This window comes from Mixophyes fleayi, chromosome 2 (assembly GCF_038048845.1).
Source record: "Mixophyes fleayi isolate aMixFle1 chromosome 2, aMixFle1.hap1, whole genome shotgun sequence".
Lineage (NCBI taxonomy): Eukaryota > Metazoa > Chordata > Amphibia > Anura > Limnodynastidae > Mixophyes > Mixophyes fleayi.
Genome location: NC_134403.1, coordinates 229,313,389 through 229,330,229, shown reverse-complemented (window position 1 = coordinate 229,330,229; position 16,841 = coordinate 229,313,389). Strand labels below are relative to the sequence as shown.

General features: G+C 40.7%; 1 protein-coding gene across 1 annotated transcript in view; it reads right to left on the bottom strand.

The window, feature by feature from the left end:
• Positions 1-16,841, bottom strand: part of HEATR6 (HEAT repeat containing 6) — a 113,588-nt gene that overhangs the window by 83,226 nt on the left and 13,521 nt on the right. The window contains exon 5 of the mRNA XM_075195575.1: positions 1,067-1,181. Within this exon, the coding sequence (XP_075051676.1) occupies positions 1,067-1,181 (115 nt within the window). The remainder of the gene's footprint in view (positions 1-1,066; positions 1,182-16,841) is intronic.

Sequence of the window (16,841 nt, the reverse complement as noted above, 5' to 3'; positions counted from 1 at the left end):
AGTGGCTCATCGAATGCGCGGACTCTACTCCATAGTGGTTTTATAGAGTTCCATGAAAGCTTTCCACAAAGTTTAATTGAAAAGATATGGATGGCTTTGTAGTATGCCTCAATTTCGATGCACAAGACTTCTCAAGGCTTCAGTTTAAGTAATGGAGGTGGATACCCCTATTTGGAGGGGAAGGGCATATTTGATAAAGGAGTCCGTTCAATTTATTCACTATTGATTTATTTGTATGCCCACTAATGTTTTTAAACGTTTTCCTACCAGGATCAGTAATAAACATTCCACCACAATAGACCTCACCATTTTTTGCACTTTCACAGACTTTTTTTGATTTTTCACTCTGCTCAATTAAATTTTAAGTGAAGTGAATTTCATGAGAAGTTTTTAAACGTCCATTTTTATTGATTTACATTCTCAACTTTTAACTGGCAAACCACATCTTAACATGCAATAACACAGGCTTGGATGTCAAATATCCAAGTTTATATAAGAGCAAGTAAAAATATACTCTAGCACTGGTACTTTTAGTAGACTCGTATCCCTGCTTTCAAACAGGAAACTTGAAGGATCATTTCACAGGGATTTTCTTTCTGCCACGGGGGGCATACCTGTCCAATAAGTGATCTACACATTAGATGGGTTCCACCTGGAATTGTAATTTGGGCCATCAGCAACAGCTAACCACTGTGGGACTGATACATAATCTCCACTGGTCCTAAGTGTGGGAAAGGCGCTAATGTAGATTCTATGGCAGTGGCAGGTTTAATTTCCATTAAAAGATCTGAATTATAGCTAAAATACATAAAAAATAGCTTTGTTGTAACATTTACTTTTTCAGCCATATTGGTATCTTGTAATTAATCCAAATGACAAAGGATCAAGTTTTATCCATTTGCCATGTCTTGACACTGCTAGATGTGCATCTGAGTGAAGGGGAATAGTCTTATAACTTTAAAAAGACCTAGCCTTGCTCCATTCTGTGTTTTCTCTTTGTATATCCTTGCTTTACATTTCTGTGTCTAATCCTAGTATAAACACTTATGCAGATTCTCTTACTTACATTGCAAATTGCTATTTCATCTACTGTGTTAATTTTTGGGGTCTGGAGGACAGTAAGGAATATTTTAAAACAGGTCAATCGGTATGGTTCATCCAGGTAAGGTTGCCCAGGCACACTGGAAGGAAAAGAAAAACAGTTAACAAGAACAAGAGCTTTACCTAAAAGTAAATTCACTTACTATTTGTATTAACAAGAAAACAGTGTATTATTGCCGAATATAGATTTTCCTTCTTTCATAAATAACAAAGACACACTTGCATAAAAATGGTATAAAGTGCATATTTATGTTTGAACGTAGTTATTATCCTTTTTGTGTGGGTAATATTCACTCCAAGTCTCTCTCATTGTTGGAGTAAATGTAATAGAAAAAGTTGCTTTCTGCCGCGCTTCTTTCACTCAGTCTCAATAATTAGTTTTGTGTTTTTGTTTTTCTAAAAAAAACATTTTATTAATTTGGAGTACCAATAACCATGTAAAAAAAGTCAACAGTATTATACAAAAGAAGAGAATAATCACATGTATATATAGAGTACAAATATATGTAAACTATAAAACAAAAACCCAAAAACACAAACACAACTTTGTCTATGATGACAATTTTATACAGCACAACTGTCACTGTCCAAATACTTTGTTACATTATTACATATAAATATAACAGAAAATTGAAAAAAAAACAGTTAGATGTAGGAGACACTGAGTCTGCTGCAACCCCCCGCCGCCAGTATCACTTCATCTGCTGTCAGTTGCTGTCTGACAGCAACTGACAGCAATCGCACCAGACATCCCTCTCTCCATGCCGTCTCCGCACGCGGGGGGGCCCTCCGCGCTGCCCGCATTACCTGTTCTGTATCAAACAGCTGTCAGTAGCTGTTTGACAGCAACTGACAGCCAACGCATGCGCGATGTGCGGCCACTCTTAGCAGCACCGTGGCTGCTACCTAAAATGTCCGAAATGGAGCTACTGCGCATGTGCAGCTGCAGCAGCTCCTCCTCTGCATGAAGATTTGAGAGAGATACAGCCGGACGGTGAGTGACCAAAAAATTATACTAAAACTAAATTTATATAGAAAACCCTTACATGGGTATTTATTGAGTAAATATGTAAAATGCAGCCACATATAACAGTAAGAGTACAATATATATATATATATATATATATATATATATATATATATATATATATATATATATATTCTGGCTACATTTTACATATTTAATCAGGCTATCAAGTAATAATCATACTGTGAGGCGTCTTCTTAAATATGATTACTTATTTTATCAGTATTGTTTCAATAAATATACATTACACATTAATATTAGGCTGGTAGAGCAAATTGAGTGGCAGATTATATTTTATTAATCATTAGTAAAGTAATTACTGAAGCCGTATAGTTATATTAAAGTTTGAATAAAATTGTAGTACATTATGTATAATATATATATATATATATATATATATATATATATATATATATATATATATATATATATATATAACACAGCTATGCACATATACATAGCTACACACACATATATGAATATAGACATATATTGTCAATATTTGTGTTACGTTAACATTTTTATGTTAGTTTAAATGTGCGGTATCATTGCTATTTTTAATGTGCATTATAAATTGTATTTTTAAAGTGCGGTATCATTGCTAGTTTTAGCGCGCTGTACCATTGCTAGTTTTAGCTTGCGGTATAATTGTTAGTTTTAGTGTACGTTATCAATGGTATTTTTAATGTGCGGTTTCAATGCTAGTTTTAATGTGTGGTGTCAATACCCATTTTAATGTGACCTTTTGATGATTGTTTTAATGTACAGTTTAGTTTTGTGTAAGTAATGATTTGTCTTATGCAGACAACCTAGGCGAGCCCCTCTGGGAGAGCTGTAAGTGTCCTACTGTGGGCTGTAGGTGATGTAGGCGTGTCAATGCTTATAGCCTTATACCCAATGGCGTTATTTTACATGCGATTTATACAGAGGTGCTTGTACATTTTACAAGTACCTGTACTAATATTAATATATATCTATATATAGATATATATTACATCCAGCCATCATACCTTTAAATCTTTGTGGACCGAACCAGCTTCCCAGAAGGAGATTATTGGATCGGAGTAGAGGCAGGCAGCTGTAAGTAGTTTTAACATAGTGTGTGTGTGTGTATATGTGTGTGTGTGTGTGTGTGTGTGTGTGTATATATACACACACACACACACACACACACACAGTGTATATTTCCAGTCCTTCAGAATGCCAAGGAGAGTTTTGCCGTCGGCAGCTAAAAAGCGCAAAGTTGCAAAAGAGAAGAAACAAAGTACTGATGCAGTCTTGGTGAAGATACCGAAGTTGAATTATTTCTTTGAACCGAATACCAGGACACCAGAAATACACACCGGACATTCAACAGAAACAAATGACCGGCATGATGAGGAGCTTACCAAGGCAACTTGTTCAAATTCTCTGAATGACGAATGTGAAGATAATGGACCAGAAAGTAGTCACACCAGACATTCAACAGAAACAAATGACCAACATTTTCAGAAGAGTACAGTATTTTTTGAATGTGAAGACAGTGGACCTAGTCGTTTAGAAGGCGGTGATAATGAAAGACTCCAATTTACGGAATATGGTGGACCTTCAAAGAGGAAAGGTAATGCAGAACAATGTCAAGCTCTGGATAGACTGGGAGAGTGCCAATCAACCGATCCTGCAAAGTGGTTTCCAATCAAATCTGTTTCCGTTGATTATTGGCTAAACCAAGGTTTAGAGACCTGTCAAAATAAAAGTGAATCTGACGATTATCAAAAGTCATCACGCTACTACACTCCTTCTCATGCTAAACCAAATGGACATTTCCGTTTCTTTAAAAACTCCATGTTTTATGGATGCCGGCCTAATGGTACTGTCCATCACCGAAAATGGATGTCATACAGTGCTTCAAAGGGATCAATTTACTGCCTTTATTGTACACTAATGGGAAGTAAAATGGACAAGTTTTCACATACTGATGGATTCTGTGATTGGAAAAAAGCGCAAGAGAAGATTAAAAGACACAAGGAAAGTGATGCACACCGAAACTGCATTTTGCAAGCACGGGAACGTAATGCAAAGTCAGGTCATGTTGACAGTTACTTGGAACGTCAGTTTATGGAAAGAAAACAATATTGGTGTGAAGTTCTGCGTAGAGTAGTAGCAGTTGTGAAACTTTTAGCAGAGAGAGGGTTAGCTTTTCGCGGAAGTGATGAAACTATTGGTTCAAAGTATAATGGTAATTTTCTTGGGTGCATAGAGTTAATAGCACAGTTTGACACGGTTCTGGCAAAACATATCCAAGATTTTGGAAACAGCGGAAGAGGCAACACAGGATATCTGTCATCAACTATTGTTGAAGAGTTTATTGAAGTCATAGCAAAGCAGGTGACAAATCATATTGTCAAGGAAATGTCACTTTGCAAATATTTCTCAGTGTCGGTTGATTCAACACCAGACATAACCCATGCTGATCGGCTGAGTGTTACTGTGCGTTACGTGTTGGATGGCATACCTGTCGAGCGTTTTCTCTCTTTTTTAAGAATTCAGAGTCATAAGGCTGCAGACCTCACAAATGACTTGTTAGAATATTTAAAGTCAGAAAACATTAATATCATGGATTGTCGTGGGCAGACCTATGACAATGCCAGCAACATGGCTGGAAAATACTCTGGCATGCAAGCAAGGATAAAAGAATATAATCCACTGGCTGTGTTTGTGCCATGCACAGCACATTCCTTAAACCTTGTTGGATCAAATGCTGTTGATTGCTGTGTAGAAGCTGTGAGCTTCTTTGGGTTTCTTTCAAGTGTTTACCAATTCTTTTCTGCTTCCACCTATCGTTGGTCTGTGTTACTGAAACATCTTGGAAAGCAGGGACTCACAGTGAAGAATCTCTCAGAAACAAGATGGTCTGCTCGTGCAGATGCAACCGCTGCCTTAACCAAAGGATACAAAAACATTCAAGAAGCACTTGATGAAATTGCTGATAATCAACAAACTGCAACTACAAGACACGAAGCCGATACCTTGTCTCAGACAATGGATATGCTGGAAATAGCATTCATGTGTAATTTGTGGAACACCATTCTTTCACGTTTCAATACAACAAGCAAATCGCTGCAATCCACAACCATTGATCTTAAGGTTGCTATAGAATTACTAGAATCTCTAGGTCACTTTTTAGATTCGCTGCGTGAAAGTTTCGATAACTTTGAGAGGGAAGCAAAAGCAGCATGTGGTAGATCAGACTATAAAGTAACTCGTACAAGAAGGAGAAAAATCAATGTGGATAGTGTGGAGTCCGAAGAAACCGTGTTATGTTCAAGAGAAAAATTTCGAGTGGAGACGTACTTGCGTATAATTGATTGCCTCAAAATGGCATTAAATTATAGAATTGCTGCATATACAATTATATCAGATCGTTTCAGGGTTGTGCTAAGTTCTTGCAGAAAGGCAGACAGAGAAATAATGGAAGAGACTACCAAATTGGCTGAGCATTATCCACAAGATATAGACAAAGAAGTGTATCCTCAAGAAATAGTTCAATTTGTACAGTTTGCCAAAGGAAGGAGCTGTCACACACCTTCATCTCAAGCTAAGTTAATGTATGAAGAAAAGATTGAGGATGTTTTCCCCAATGTATCTGTCTCTTTGAGAATGTACCTTTGCTTAATGGTCACAAACTGCTCAGGAGAGCATTCGTTTAGCAAATTAACTCTTATAAAAAATAAATTGAGATCAACAATGCGGGATGAGCGACTAAAGGCATTAACTCTTCTGAGCATTGAAAGTGAACTAATGCGAGGAATCTGCTTTGAAACAATTATTGAAAACTTTGCTCAAGCTAAAGCACGAAAACATAATCTTTGATAAAATAGTACTTTCCCTTCAGTCCCTTTAGTCTCAAAATGTTTCATTCGGTTGAATGGCCGTACTTGTGGGAGGTGTTGTCTCATTTTGGTTTTGAACCCAAGTTTGTAAACTAGATGAAATTTTTATATTCACATCCTGTAGCATGTGTATGTGTGAATGGTTACCTTTCACACGTTTGCTTTATGTAATAATAGTTTATTTAAAGGTATTATTCAGTGCATATGGAGGATGAGATGGCTTCATTTCCAATGACATGCTTTTGTTTCTGTCAGATTAAGATGCCTCCCTGGTGGCTTTGTTAAAGATAGTGAACAAGCTTGAATTTGTCCCTGTTGATTTTAAGCCATGAATATTCCCCAGTGTCTTTCAATTTTGGATGGAAGTTCATCTCCTCCATGTACGTGCACGTTAAAGTGGACATCTAAATTTAAATATTTTGAAATATGGCTTACTAATACCCCTATAGACTATGTGAAATTAAATAAACATGAATAGCTCCTACAAGTCCTATGTTCAAACACTGGATAGTGCTGGTCAATAATATGATAGGTCATGAAGGGTTTGCTTACACCAGTAGGCAGGCTCTGAAGAAATATTAGAGCACATGGAGTAGATGACTCAATTCCCCCTATGCGCTTGTCTTTATGAGACGAGCTGTTCTGGATGATTGAGCCCGCGGGTACCCATGCCATTGGGATTTATATGTGTAATGCATATTATGTATTGTTTTTCAAATATTGTATTAACAATTGTTTAATACTACAGTTGGAATCATATGTATTTTCCAGTTTCTTGTCCAGAACTGATTGTGCTATATTTTTTGCCTTTTCTGGACATGTTTTGCAATGTATATTTTGAATTAATATTAGTGTGTGTGGGGTGAGGGCGGAGGCATTGTATTTTGTCCTTTTTCTGTTTTTGTAAATACCAATACTTGGTGCTATATAAACAATAGTAAAAACTTAAGCTAAAAAGTGTTATTTGTTCATATGTTATCTTTAATATTTATTTTAATATTTAAAGTTCAAAAATCATCCTGAGTTATAAAAGTGCAATAACTGTGTAATAACGGAGGAAATCAGGATGTGGTGTAATACTTTTTCATGGCACTGTTTATATGTGTATGTATAGAAATATATATAATATACAAAACTTTTTTTCACTATTATGTTTGGATACATGTTAAATAAATATTCCTTTTATGATAGAATTGGTCTGATTGTCTCTTTAATATTCACCACCTACTTGTAACTCTCTCTCCTGCATGATGACACTATGCACTTAATTCCTAGGTTCCCAAAGTGTGCGCTGCAGCGCTGGCACTTGGGTGCTGTGGCCAGGAAAAGAAAATAAAAATAATAAAAAATTACCAATCTGGCGGCACATGGTACTCAGCATCCTTTTCCCTCCTTGCTTCTCATTGAATGTTGAGCGTGACGGCATCATGCCCGACATTCAGTGACAAGCTGCAGGAGAGAGGATTCTGGGTCCCGGGCACTGCCGAATTGGAAGGAAGATAGAAGAAAAGACAGAAGAAATAGAAGAAAGAAGGTCAAGTATGTAAGTAATGAAATGGAGGGGAATGGTGATAGGTAACAGCAATGGAGGGGCAAAAGAGTGAAGGAGGGGCCAGTGTGTGGATGCAGAGGGGGCACAGAGTGTGTCGAGATGACGCAGAGGGGCACAGAGTGTGTGGATGCAGAGGGGGCACAGAGTGTGTGGATGCAGAGGGGGCACAGAGTGTGTGGATGCAGAGGGGGCACAGAGTGTGTGGATGCAGAGGGGGCACAGAGTGTGTGGAGATGATGCAGGGGCACAGAGTGAGTTAGCTGTAAATTATTCTTTGACAGAAATAGAATAGAAAAAACAATATAAAAATATTCTTTTCCCTTGGATTTATGTGTATTATTTTTGCAAACAACTTACTAAGTATGTCCGTCCTGACCTAAATACTTATTACATTATTTTGACCAAACTACTTATAAAACGGGACTGATAGGTAATTATTTTGGAGGGGTGCCTTGAAATAATTATGGAGACTCTAAGGGTGCCACAAACTTGAAAAGTTTGGGAACCACTGCCTTAATTTTTGATCTTAGGGGCCCCCCTGTCTGAAGTGCCCCGGGCCCCCCAAAGCCTTAATCCAGCTCTGGCTGCAATACTAAGCACCGATATACTGCCATAGATTCAGTATGTTTCGGGTTTTCAGACCATTTGTTGGATATAAATTACAGTATAATAAGCAAAATGTTAGCAATGAACAAGACAGCATTCAACAGGAAATATGAATAGAAAGTTCAAAACTTTCAACATTCAATACAAGTTAAAACAAGGCATAGGCAAGCTTTAATCTGTTTCTCCGATTCCATCTGGGGGACACTGCTACCAATGAAGGACCCATCGGGGGTAAGAGGTGGCGAGGGGAAGATCGCAGCTTCGGGTGCAGTTGCTGTGCCCGGGCCAGCGGTCTCGCTTCCTGAGTCACTACCGATTTTCAGTACCTCCAATGCTGGCATCCGGAATGAGTCCGAGACGGAGTCTGCACCTTTGAGTCTCGCCCCAGTGAGCCAAGTAATCTTGGCTGCTCTGCAAACCGCTTATGTAATAGTTGTGAAACATGGTGTCCAAGCCTCTCTGCCTAGTATGGTGGTTTCCACCGAAAATGCAGGCTGTGACAATGCACCAGTGCCCATGAAATTACTATCGAGCAGTGATTATAATGTTCCAAGCACCTCATGTAGTAGTAAGACCACCTCCATAAGCGAAGGTAATGTTGTGATGCCTATGTCTAAGGGTTCAGAACCTGTCTCCGTGGAAATGTTTGTTTTCTGAGAATGATATGGAAAATGTTAGTGTACAGCAAAAAGTTACTGACACAGTTTTTGGCCCCTTGCTTCTAACAGGTAGTTCCAAAAGCGCAGTAGTAAAATTAATTGAAGATACTTTGCAAAATATATTACCAGAAAAGTGAGAGCAAAGCAAAACAGCCGATTGGTGGTGTTCAGGGCTTGCAAAGTGGGGGTCCTAATGTACAAAGAGTTAATTCTGGGTTATCTGGTGGAACAACTGTTGGGAAAACAACTTTGGCCCCTGCCCCTGGCCCAGAGGGGATTACGTATGTGGGTGTGGTGTCAGGGTCTGGGATACAGACAACTGCAACAGCACCCTCTAGGGGGCAGCCACCTAAATGTCGAAATGTGGTTCAGTTTAAATTTATAGGAAAGGATCCCCGACATGGACAGTGGAATTCTTGAGGTTTTTTCTTTTTTCTTTTGGATTTGTAGCAGCGGATCTGTTTGCCTGCATCCACCCCGTTGGATCGCCTGAATACGATGTTAAGTTTCCTCCAATATCAGGGGTTACAGGCTTTCTGGAATAAGTGGGCTGGGTGCAGGCAAGCAGATCCCTGGTCTAACTTTAGGGCCATAGTGGCTACCCGCCAGGAACAGGGTCAAAATTACAATTCTGGTAAGGAATGAGTCCAACTACTGTGATGTTATTTGTTGCACCCTGTGTGGAGAGATGGGTCATCCATATAGTAGGAGCCCCCATGCGTCTCATAATAAAAACTTTGGTGAAGTCTCCAATTTAGAACTCGTTAGGGCTATAGAAAGCATGGAAGCAGAGGATGGGGTAGTTAAAGTTTAGGCCCAACCAGCATCTATGTCTGACTCTTCCCGTCCCGCTCCAAGTTCGGTTCACTCTGGGGCCCTATTGATTGTTCCAGCCAAGGCTGTGGAAGAGCAGTCTTTTGCGTTACAGGGCAGACGCTGTGGGAGGTCTCGAAGGAAAGGGAAAAGGGAAAAAGGGTGACAAATTGGTACTAACAAGGTTTCTAGCTCTTTCAAGTGATGAGGAGATGGAAGGGGAGATTATAAGAACAAATAGTGGGGACTTGGTTTTTCAGTCAAAAGTTTCAAAAAGGCGAAGGAAATCAAAAAGTTTAACTCCTCTTGAAGTAACCTAACCTGAAGTATAAAAAACCTAAAGATAAAACTAAGGGAAAGAAATTTCTAGAAGCTAAACAGACCAGGGAGCCTTTTTTGAAAGCATCTGTTGGGCCCCTCCCGAGACCCCCTTCTTTGCAAGAGCTGGCCCCAGTACCCTTCCCCCCTACTAAGGAGTCCGGGTCTTCAATAGGTGACCCAGCAAACGGTGCAAAAATCTCTAATCCCCCTTCCCTCCCCTCTCCCCTTAGTCAGATTTCCCAAATTCCTAGTCATGACCCCCTGGTTCCATGTAAATCCCTAGACCCGCAGAGTAGTACAATCTTTAGGTAGGGAAGGTCAGGTTGTTTGGATGTATGGGGTACTGGAGGGTAATTTGGTTGAACCTGGTGGGGGTACCCTGGGCGATGAGGTGATTATTCTCCAGGATAATGCAGCGCTACCAGTAGGGGTTAGTTGTAAGCGGTGGGGGTCCTCCGAAGAGAAGTCAAAGAAGAAGTAATCTGGGTCCTACTTGTATAACTCTGAAGGTTGGCTTCCCAACCCATAAGATTTGCCACCATTAATGTAGCATCCATTCTGTCAGAACAAGCTCATTACATGGCATTTGATTTTTTTCAGCATGGTTGAGGGCGATTTATTATTTCTGCAAGAGACCAGAAAAGATTGGCTTGCCGACCTACATAAGGTTAAGAGAGAGTGGAGGCGTGGGCCTTCATACTCTCTTGCAGCCAAAACTTAATAGTGGGGTGGCGGTACTTTTTACCGACACGATAACAGTTCAACGAGTTATAGAGCCACAAGTAGGTAGATGTATGGTTTTGAATGTCAACCTGAGAGGACAACCCGAGATTGATCAACATCTATGGTCCACAAAAAAATGGGAAAGGAAGTGTCTCTTTTAGGGAGATAAAGCCATATCTTTTTTCCGCCCGACAGATAGTCTTTGGTGGTGACAAACACCGTTATTAGGGCCAAAAGACAGGGAAGGTTCAAGGGCTACTCTGGGCTATGATTTCATTTTTCTAGTTAGTATGGTAAGGCAGGCGGGTTTGGTGGATGTGCATGTTTGCCATTTTCCAGACGACACAAGTTTCACTTATAATAGAGGTAGCTGGAGGTCTAGGATACACAGGTTTTTTGTTAAGGAGAGCTCAAGAACATTGGCTCCAGAGCTAAAGTCAGTAGACTTCTCTGACCACGTTTACCTCAGTGTATCCTTGAATGCTAAAGGGCCTCATCAGAAAGGTAGGGCCTTTGGCGCCTTGTGACTTGATCACTTACAATAACTTATGTTATAAATTTATTTAAAGGAAATAGTGCAGGCCGCTTATTTATATAATTGCAGATGCGCTTATTTTTGAAACTGTGTGTATTTCGGTAAAGGAAATATCTTTATTTCTGAGACCAGGGGAGGAAATTCGTTTTTGTTTTAACTTTGCTAGAGGAAATGCATTATTTTTTAGGTATATATCCGAGGCAAAAAGAATTTTGTATTGTATTGTATAGTGCTGTTCTGACAACTTTTTAAAGTTGCACCTTAGGAGTCTCTTTCTTGAGACTCCTCCTCAATGAGTAGGTGGCTTTAACATTTGGGTCCAACCCTTCCTCAATGTTTGGATGGAAGGTAGCAGGGTAAAGGAGTTTTTAGGTACGACAAGGGTACCTCCCTACTACTATGTCTCTGGGATTGAAGGTGACAAGGCGTTGGGGCCTGGAGGCGGGGGAAATCAGGAACTCCTCTCAAGGGGAGTTGGAGAGTAGAATCCAGCACTTTCTCGTCTGGGTTCAGCTCTCATCGAAGGACTGCAGAGGTGATATGTGTTTAGAGGGTCTTTCCTTGGTTAATCCCGGAAATTCCTCTGAAATTTTGGAACATTGTCTGGCTCTCTTTCCATGGGAGACTATGTGAGAGGGAACCTGAGGAACAGAAGTGCCAATCGTGGTTGTCCAGGTGAGGAGTGTCAGGGGAAGTAGGAGACCATGGACCACTTCTTGCTTGAGTCACTTTAACACAGAAGTTTACAGGAGAGTTTCCGGGTCCTTGGGCATTCCCTGCCTTTCGGGGCTCAGTAACTCTGAATGGGTCTATTGTGCAATCAAGGATAGTTGGCGGGTCTTTGATTTTGGCACCCTTTTTCTAGTTAGTTTAGTTACTAGATACTTCACTTGTAATGATAGGTGTCAGGATTACATCACACAAAAGGTCCTTCCCTGTGAAGTGGGGGTGGTTGACATTGTCCAAGAGGTGTGGAAGTTAAGGGAACGTTATGGAGAAGCGCCGGATGAACAATGCAAACTGGGTCAGACTCTGGTTGGGTCTGAGTCCTTCCATAGAGGGGTCAAGGTCTGGTGTGTCTTCCCATCTTTGGCTGTCTATCCTTTTCACTCCCCTTAGATTTTGAGTGAACAATTATTATTGTTTTTATGTATGGCTTTGCATACATCTAAGTGTTCAGGTTATCTCTGCTTTGCCTAAGAAATAGTTTGGTGGTGGTTTGTGGTTTTTGGTGGTTGGGGGTGGTTTGTATTGACTCTTTGGGTGGTTTGATGTGATTTGTTGTGTATTTTGGGGTTTGATGTGTGCAGGCACCCTATGGTTTTATCCTTTTATGATGTTTATTGTATTCACTTTTACTTTGGTCTTTCAGCTGGACTTTTATTGGGTAGGTTACCCTGCATGTATATTTATGTTCTTTTAATTTGGGTGCCTTACTAGGTTTAGTATTGTCTGTATAAGGTTGCAATACATATAAATAAAAATATATCCAGCCATCACATAGTCCATGGGCATCCAACATTGCATTGGTTGCCTAGAAGGACAAGACAACGCAGTTTTGTAGATTACCGTCGGTTGAATGAGGTGATCGTGTCTGATGCCTATCCTTTGCCACGAATTGTCGCTCTGTTAGATGATAGGTGGAGAAAAGTACATTTCCACCTTTGATTTGAGCAAGGGGTATTGGCAGATACCACTGACCCCAGAGGTACAAGAACGGCCGGAGTTCATCACCCCATTTGGCCTGTTCGAGTTTAAGAACATGCCATTTGGGATGAAGAACGCACCAGCCACCTTCCAGCGTGGCGTTGTTTTCCTGCTGGAAGGGTGTTAAAGCTCTGCTCAAGCTTACATGGATGACATTGCCATTTTTTTTTAAGTCCAGGAATGACCATTTGAAACATGTAGGGCAGGTGTTGGAGAAAATTCAGTGGACAGGTCTCAACATCAGAGCAGACAAGTGTCAAATGGGGATGTCAGAGGTACAATACCTGGGTCATCGTGTGGGGGTAGGTAGGGTTAATCCAAAACTAGCTAAGGTAGAGGCAATCCGAGACTGGCCTGGCACAAGACCAAAAGACAAGTACTTGCCTTCTTAGGGACCACAGGGTACTACAGACGTTTCGTTTTAGACTTTAGTACTGTAGCGAAGCCCCTGACCGATCTCACTAAGAAGAAACTCTCCAAGGCAGTTGACTGGACACCCGCTTGTGAGCTAGCATTTCAGTTGTTAAAGGAAGCACCGATTCGTGCTCCGGTACTATTGGTGCCCAATTATGACAAGAACTTTATTGTGCAAATTGATATGCCACAGTACGGGTTGGGAACAGTACTTACTCAGGTGGGGCCAGACGGACAGGAGCACCCTGTGGCCTATTTGAGAAGAAAACTGTTAAACTGGAAAGTGGGGTATGCCACAATTGAAAATAAATGTTTGGCCATTGTTTGGGCAGTGAAAAAACTTCAACCTTACTTGTATGGACGACAATTTATTGTGGTGACTGATCATAATCCTTAAAAGTGGCTACAATACACCTCAGGGAAAAATGGACGATTGTTGTGCTGGAGCCAGGCACGTCAAATTTATGACTCACACATAATGCACAAGCCAGGAAGGCTCACAGCAACGCAGATGGACTGTCTTGGCAGGAAGAGCCGTATCTCCCAGGTCACATCCGATAACCTCGGATGTGACCTGAGAGACTGCGGGACCAGGGACCAAATCGTGGGGACATGGCCAATTGGTGGCCCACATGGACAAAGGGTGTAAGAGTGTGGCTGGATCACTTATAAATAACTTATTGTATACAATTTATTTAAAGGAAATAGCGCAGGGAACTTATTTATATCATTGCAACTGTATTGAGTTTATTATATTGTGTGGCACTTTGTGTAGGAAATAAATTCATTTCTGAGGTATGGATTTCTAAATGTATTATGACAGAGGAAGTCTGTTTTGCTGACATGAAGTGGTCAATACTGTTTTAGCCTGAAAACACAGCAGAGGGCGTCACCTTTCCTTCCTGAATGGCCTTTTAACCTGTGTTAGAACCTGTCTGGACAACATAGACAGCAAATTTGAGAAAGTCACAGATTGACTTTTGTAAGTTCAAATGTGTTAAATGCAAGATGGAACCGCAATTCCGTTAGGAAAGTGATGTAAATTTTGTTAGTTCCACGTCTACAGGATACATTACATCCTGATGGTGATTATTGAAAACATCACATCAGCAACTATGGGGCCAGAGAGGATAAGGGGACAGTGTCCTCAGCCTCCTTCTCAAGTGGAGCAGCTGGGAACCAAACTTTCATCACTTTTATTTTTATTTTTTCCTCGCTAGAGAGTGACATCTAACTCAGAAGACAGAGTGGGTGTGATATAATACATGTATGTCAAAAAAGTGTTTAAAAAGAGCACTAGTTTGTACTGAAATGTATTAATATGGTTCCATCTGATCTTCTGATCATTGGTACCTTAAACCCGTGTGAACTGTCCTTGTTAGGACATTTGAGCTAATAAACATAATTTTTCTTCAAGATCCTGCGACTGCTTCCCTGCTATAATTCCTGTGACCTGTAGATCAGACCCAAATCTAATCAGTTCTCCAGCTTTTCTGAGGTAGGAACCCAGCGTCTAGCAGCAACGCATTGCCCGCTACCCAGCAGCTCTGGCCAGTGTGATAAGCCAGGAAGGAACCATCCACATCACCCTATTGTACCGGAAGAGGGAACCAGCCCAGATGTCCAGTGAGGGGGAACACTAGCAGTGACAGTTATCAAGTAGAAAGCGGTGCTAGGTCCCGAAATAGGAGCCTAGTACTGGCAGCATCATAAGCCCCTCCTACTGCAGTTAGAGGGCGCAATTTGGGAGAAAGGGGACAGTGGCAAAGTAAGCTAAGCCGGTTCCCAGCAACAGACATGGTGGCATAGGCGGTACAGTCTGCACAATGTTTGAACTCAAGACAAGCACATTGGTGACTGTTTTTCAGCAGGTTTCACTTGATATTGACCTTCCGTCTGGGCACCAAGAATTTCATGGATGCTGCCCTCTCCGGATCTTTCTTCCCCTCAGATTCCAGCCCGTCTTTGGTACCCAAACCCATAAATACCCCTTTTAAAATTTTAGTCTTGACCAAATCTACCGTCAAAGCTCCTCCTACGCCGATCGATTTGTGACTACTCACTTACGCGCCAAAATTTTGGGATGGGCTCACAACTCAAGATTTTCTGGACATGCTGGCCTCAAGAAAACGGTGGCCCTCCCTGGTTGCCGACGTAAGAAAGTACATCCTAGCCTGCGAGGACCCCACTTCTGATTATCCCTGTGTGATGCGCTACTGATTGGCATTAACCAGGATTGCTCGACCATTCCTGTTCATCACCCACTGCGCTGGTGACTAACTTGGAGAACCGCAACCTGTGCATCCCACGTAGCGAAGTGAATACCTACTTACAGGGGTCCCTGGCGAAGACCGGGGGTGCATTAGACTCTGTGCCTCCCTGTTTAGTTGCTTAATTGCCAGTCAGTGACTCCTACGGTGTTACAACTGTGACAGTGTCTCAATGTACCATTAAGTGTGAAATGCCATATGTAAGAGCAATAAAGTATCCTATTTCCTTGCCTCTCTCACACCACCTAACACATGAAGCTGAGTTTTTGCTTGATTGGGTAAAGATTGACAATGACTAAACACCCAAATGATTAGTGGAAGACAAACCCACCAAATGGAAGTACCACAAGTAGATGCAGAACTCGTGCATTGATGATTGGCATTATGGGAAGATTACAATTTGATTATCAACACCTTTCAAATGAAGTTCTCATTACCTTATTTTATGAAACAATGGGAAAGGAAATTGGGGAATGACTGGAACCCTTGTGCAATGGCAAAGGATATTGGAGAAGTCATGTGCCTCAGAAATTAGCAGTTAGACCCAAGAAACTATAAGCTTCATATTAGGTGGAATTTAAAACCACACCACAGAACTGAGCAGAATGTAATTGGAGTGACAGAGGGTGCTGCAGATATACTACAAATGTGACCAATACAGCCATATGTGGTAGAAATGGACTAAACTTTTTTGCTACTGCATCCTAGATTTCAATAGGACTCACCTACATATAGATATTAAAGGAAAGCACTGAATTGTTTTATTGTATACATCAGCCATTCCTTTCCATACAAAAATAAATCCTTATTTACTTAATATACTCATCCCAGCACAATAATTATTTCTAAAGCACTGGAAATAAATATCTGTCCCAACCCACCACAAATTAATATGAAACTTGATAAGACTAGTAAAGGGAAGTGAATACTTATATAGCTAGAAATGCATCTGGAAAGTCTGAGAATATCTGGGCAAGCTGAATGTTGTTATGAGCATTGCAGACATACTAACTAACTGGCTTTTGGGGCGCCACTGACCACAGTAGCATGAAAAACCATTTCCCGCCTCGCAAACGACATTACACCATCTTAGTCTATACTGTTCCTTAGCTTTCACATCTTCAAAGAACAATTAAATGTACTTTGATTGACTGGATTGTCTGTGATGGAACACCCCTGGAAACTGTGTGTGTTTATGTGTGCATTTATGTGTGCGTGACTAGTGTCGAAGTCAGTAAATT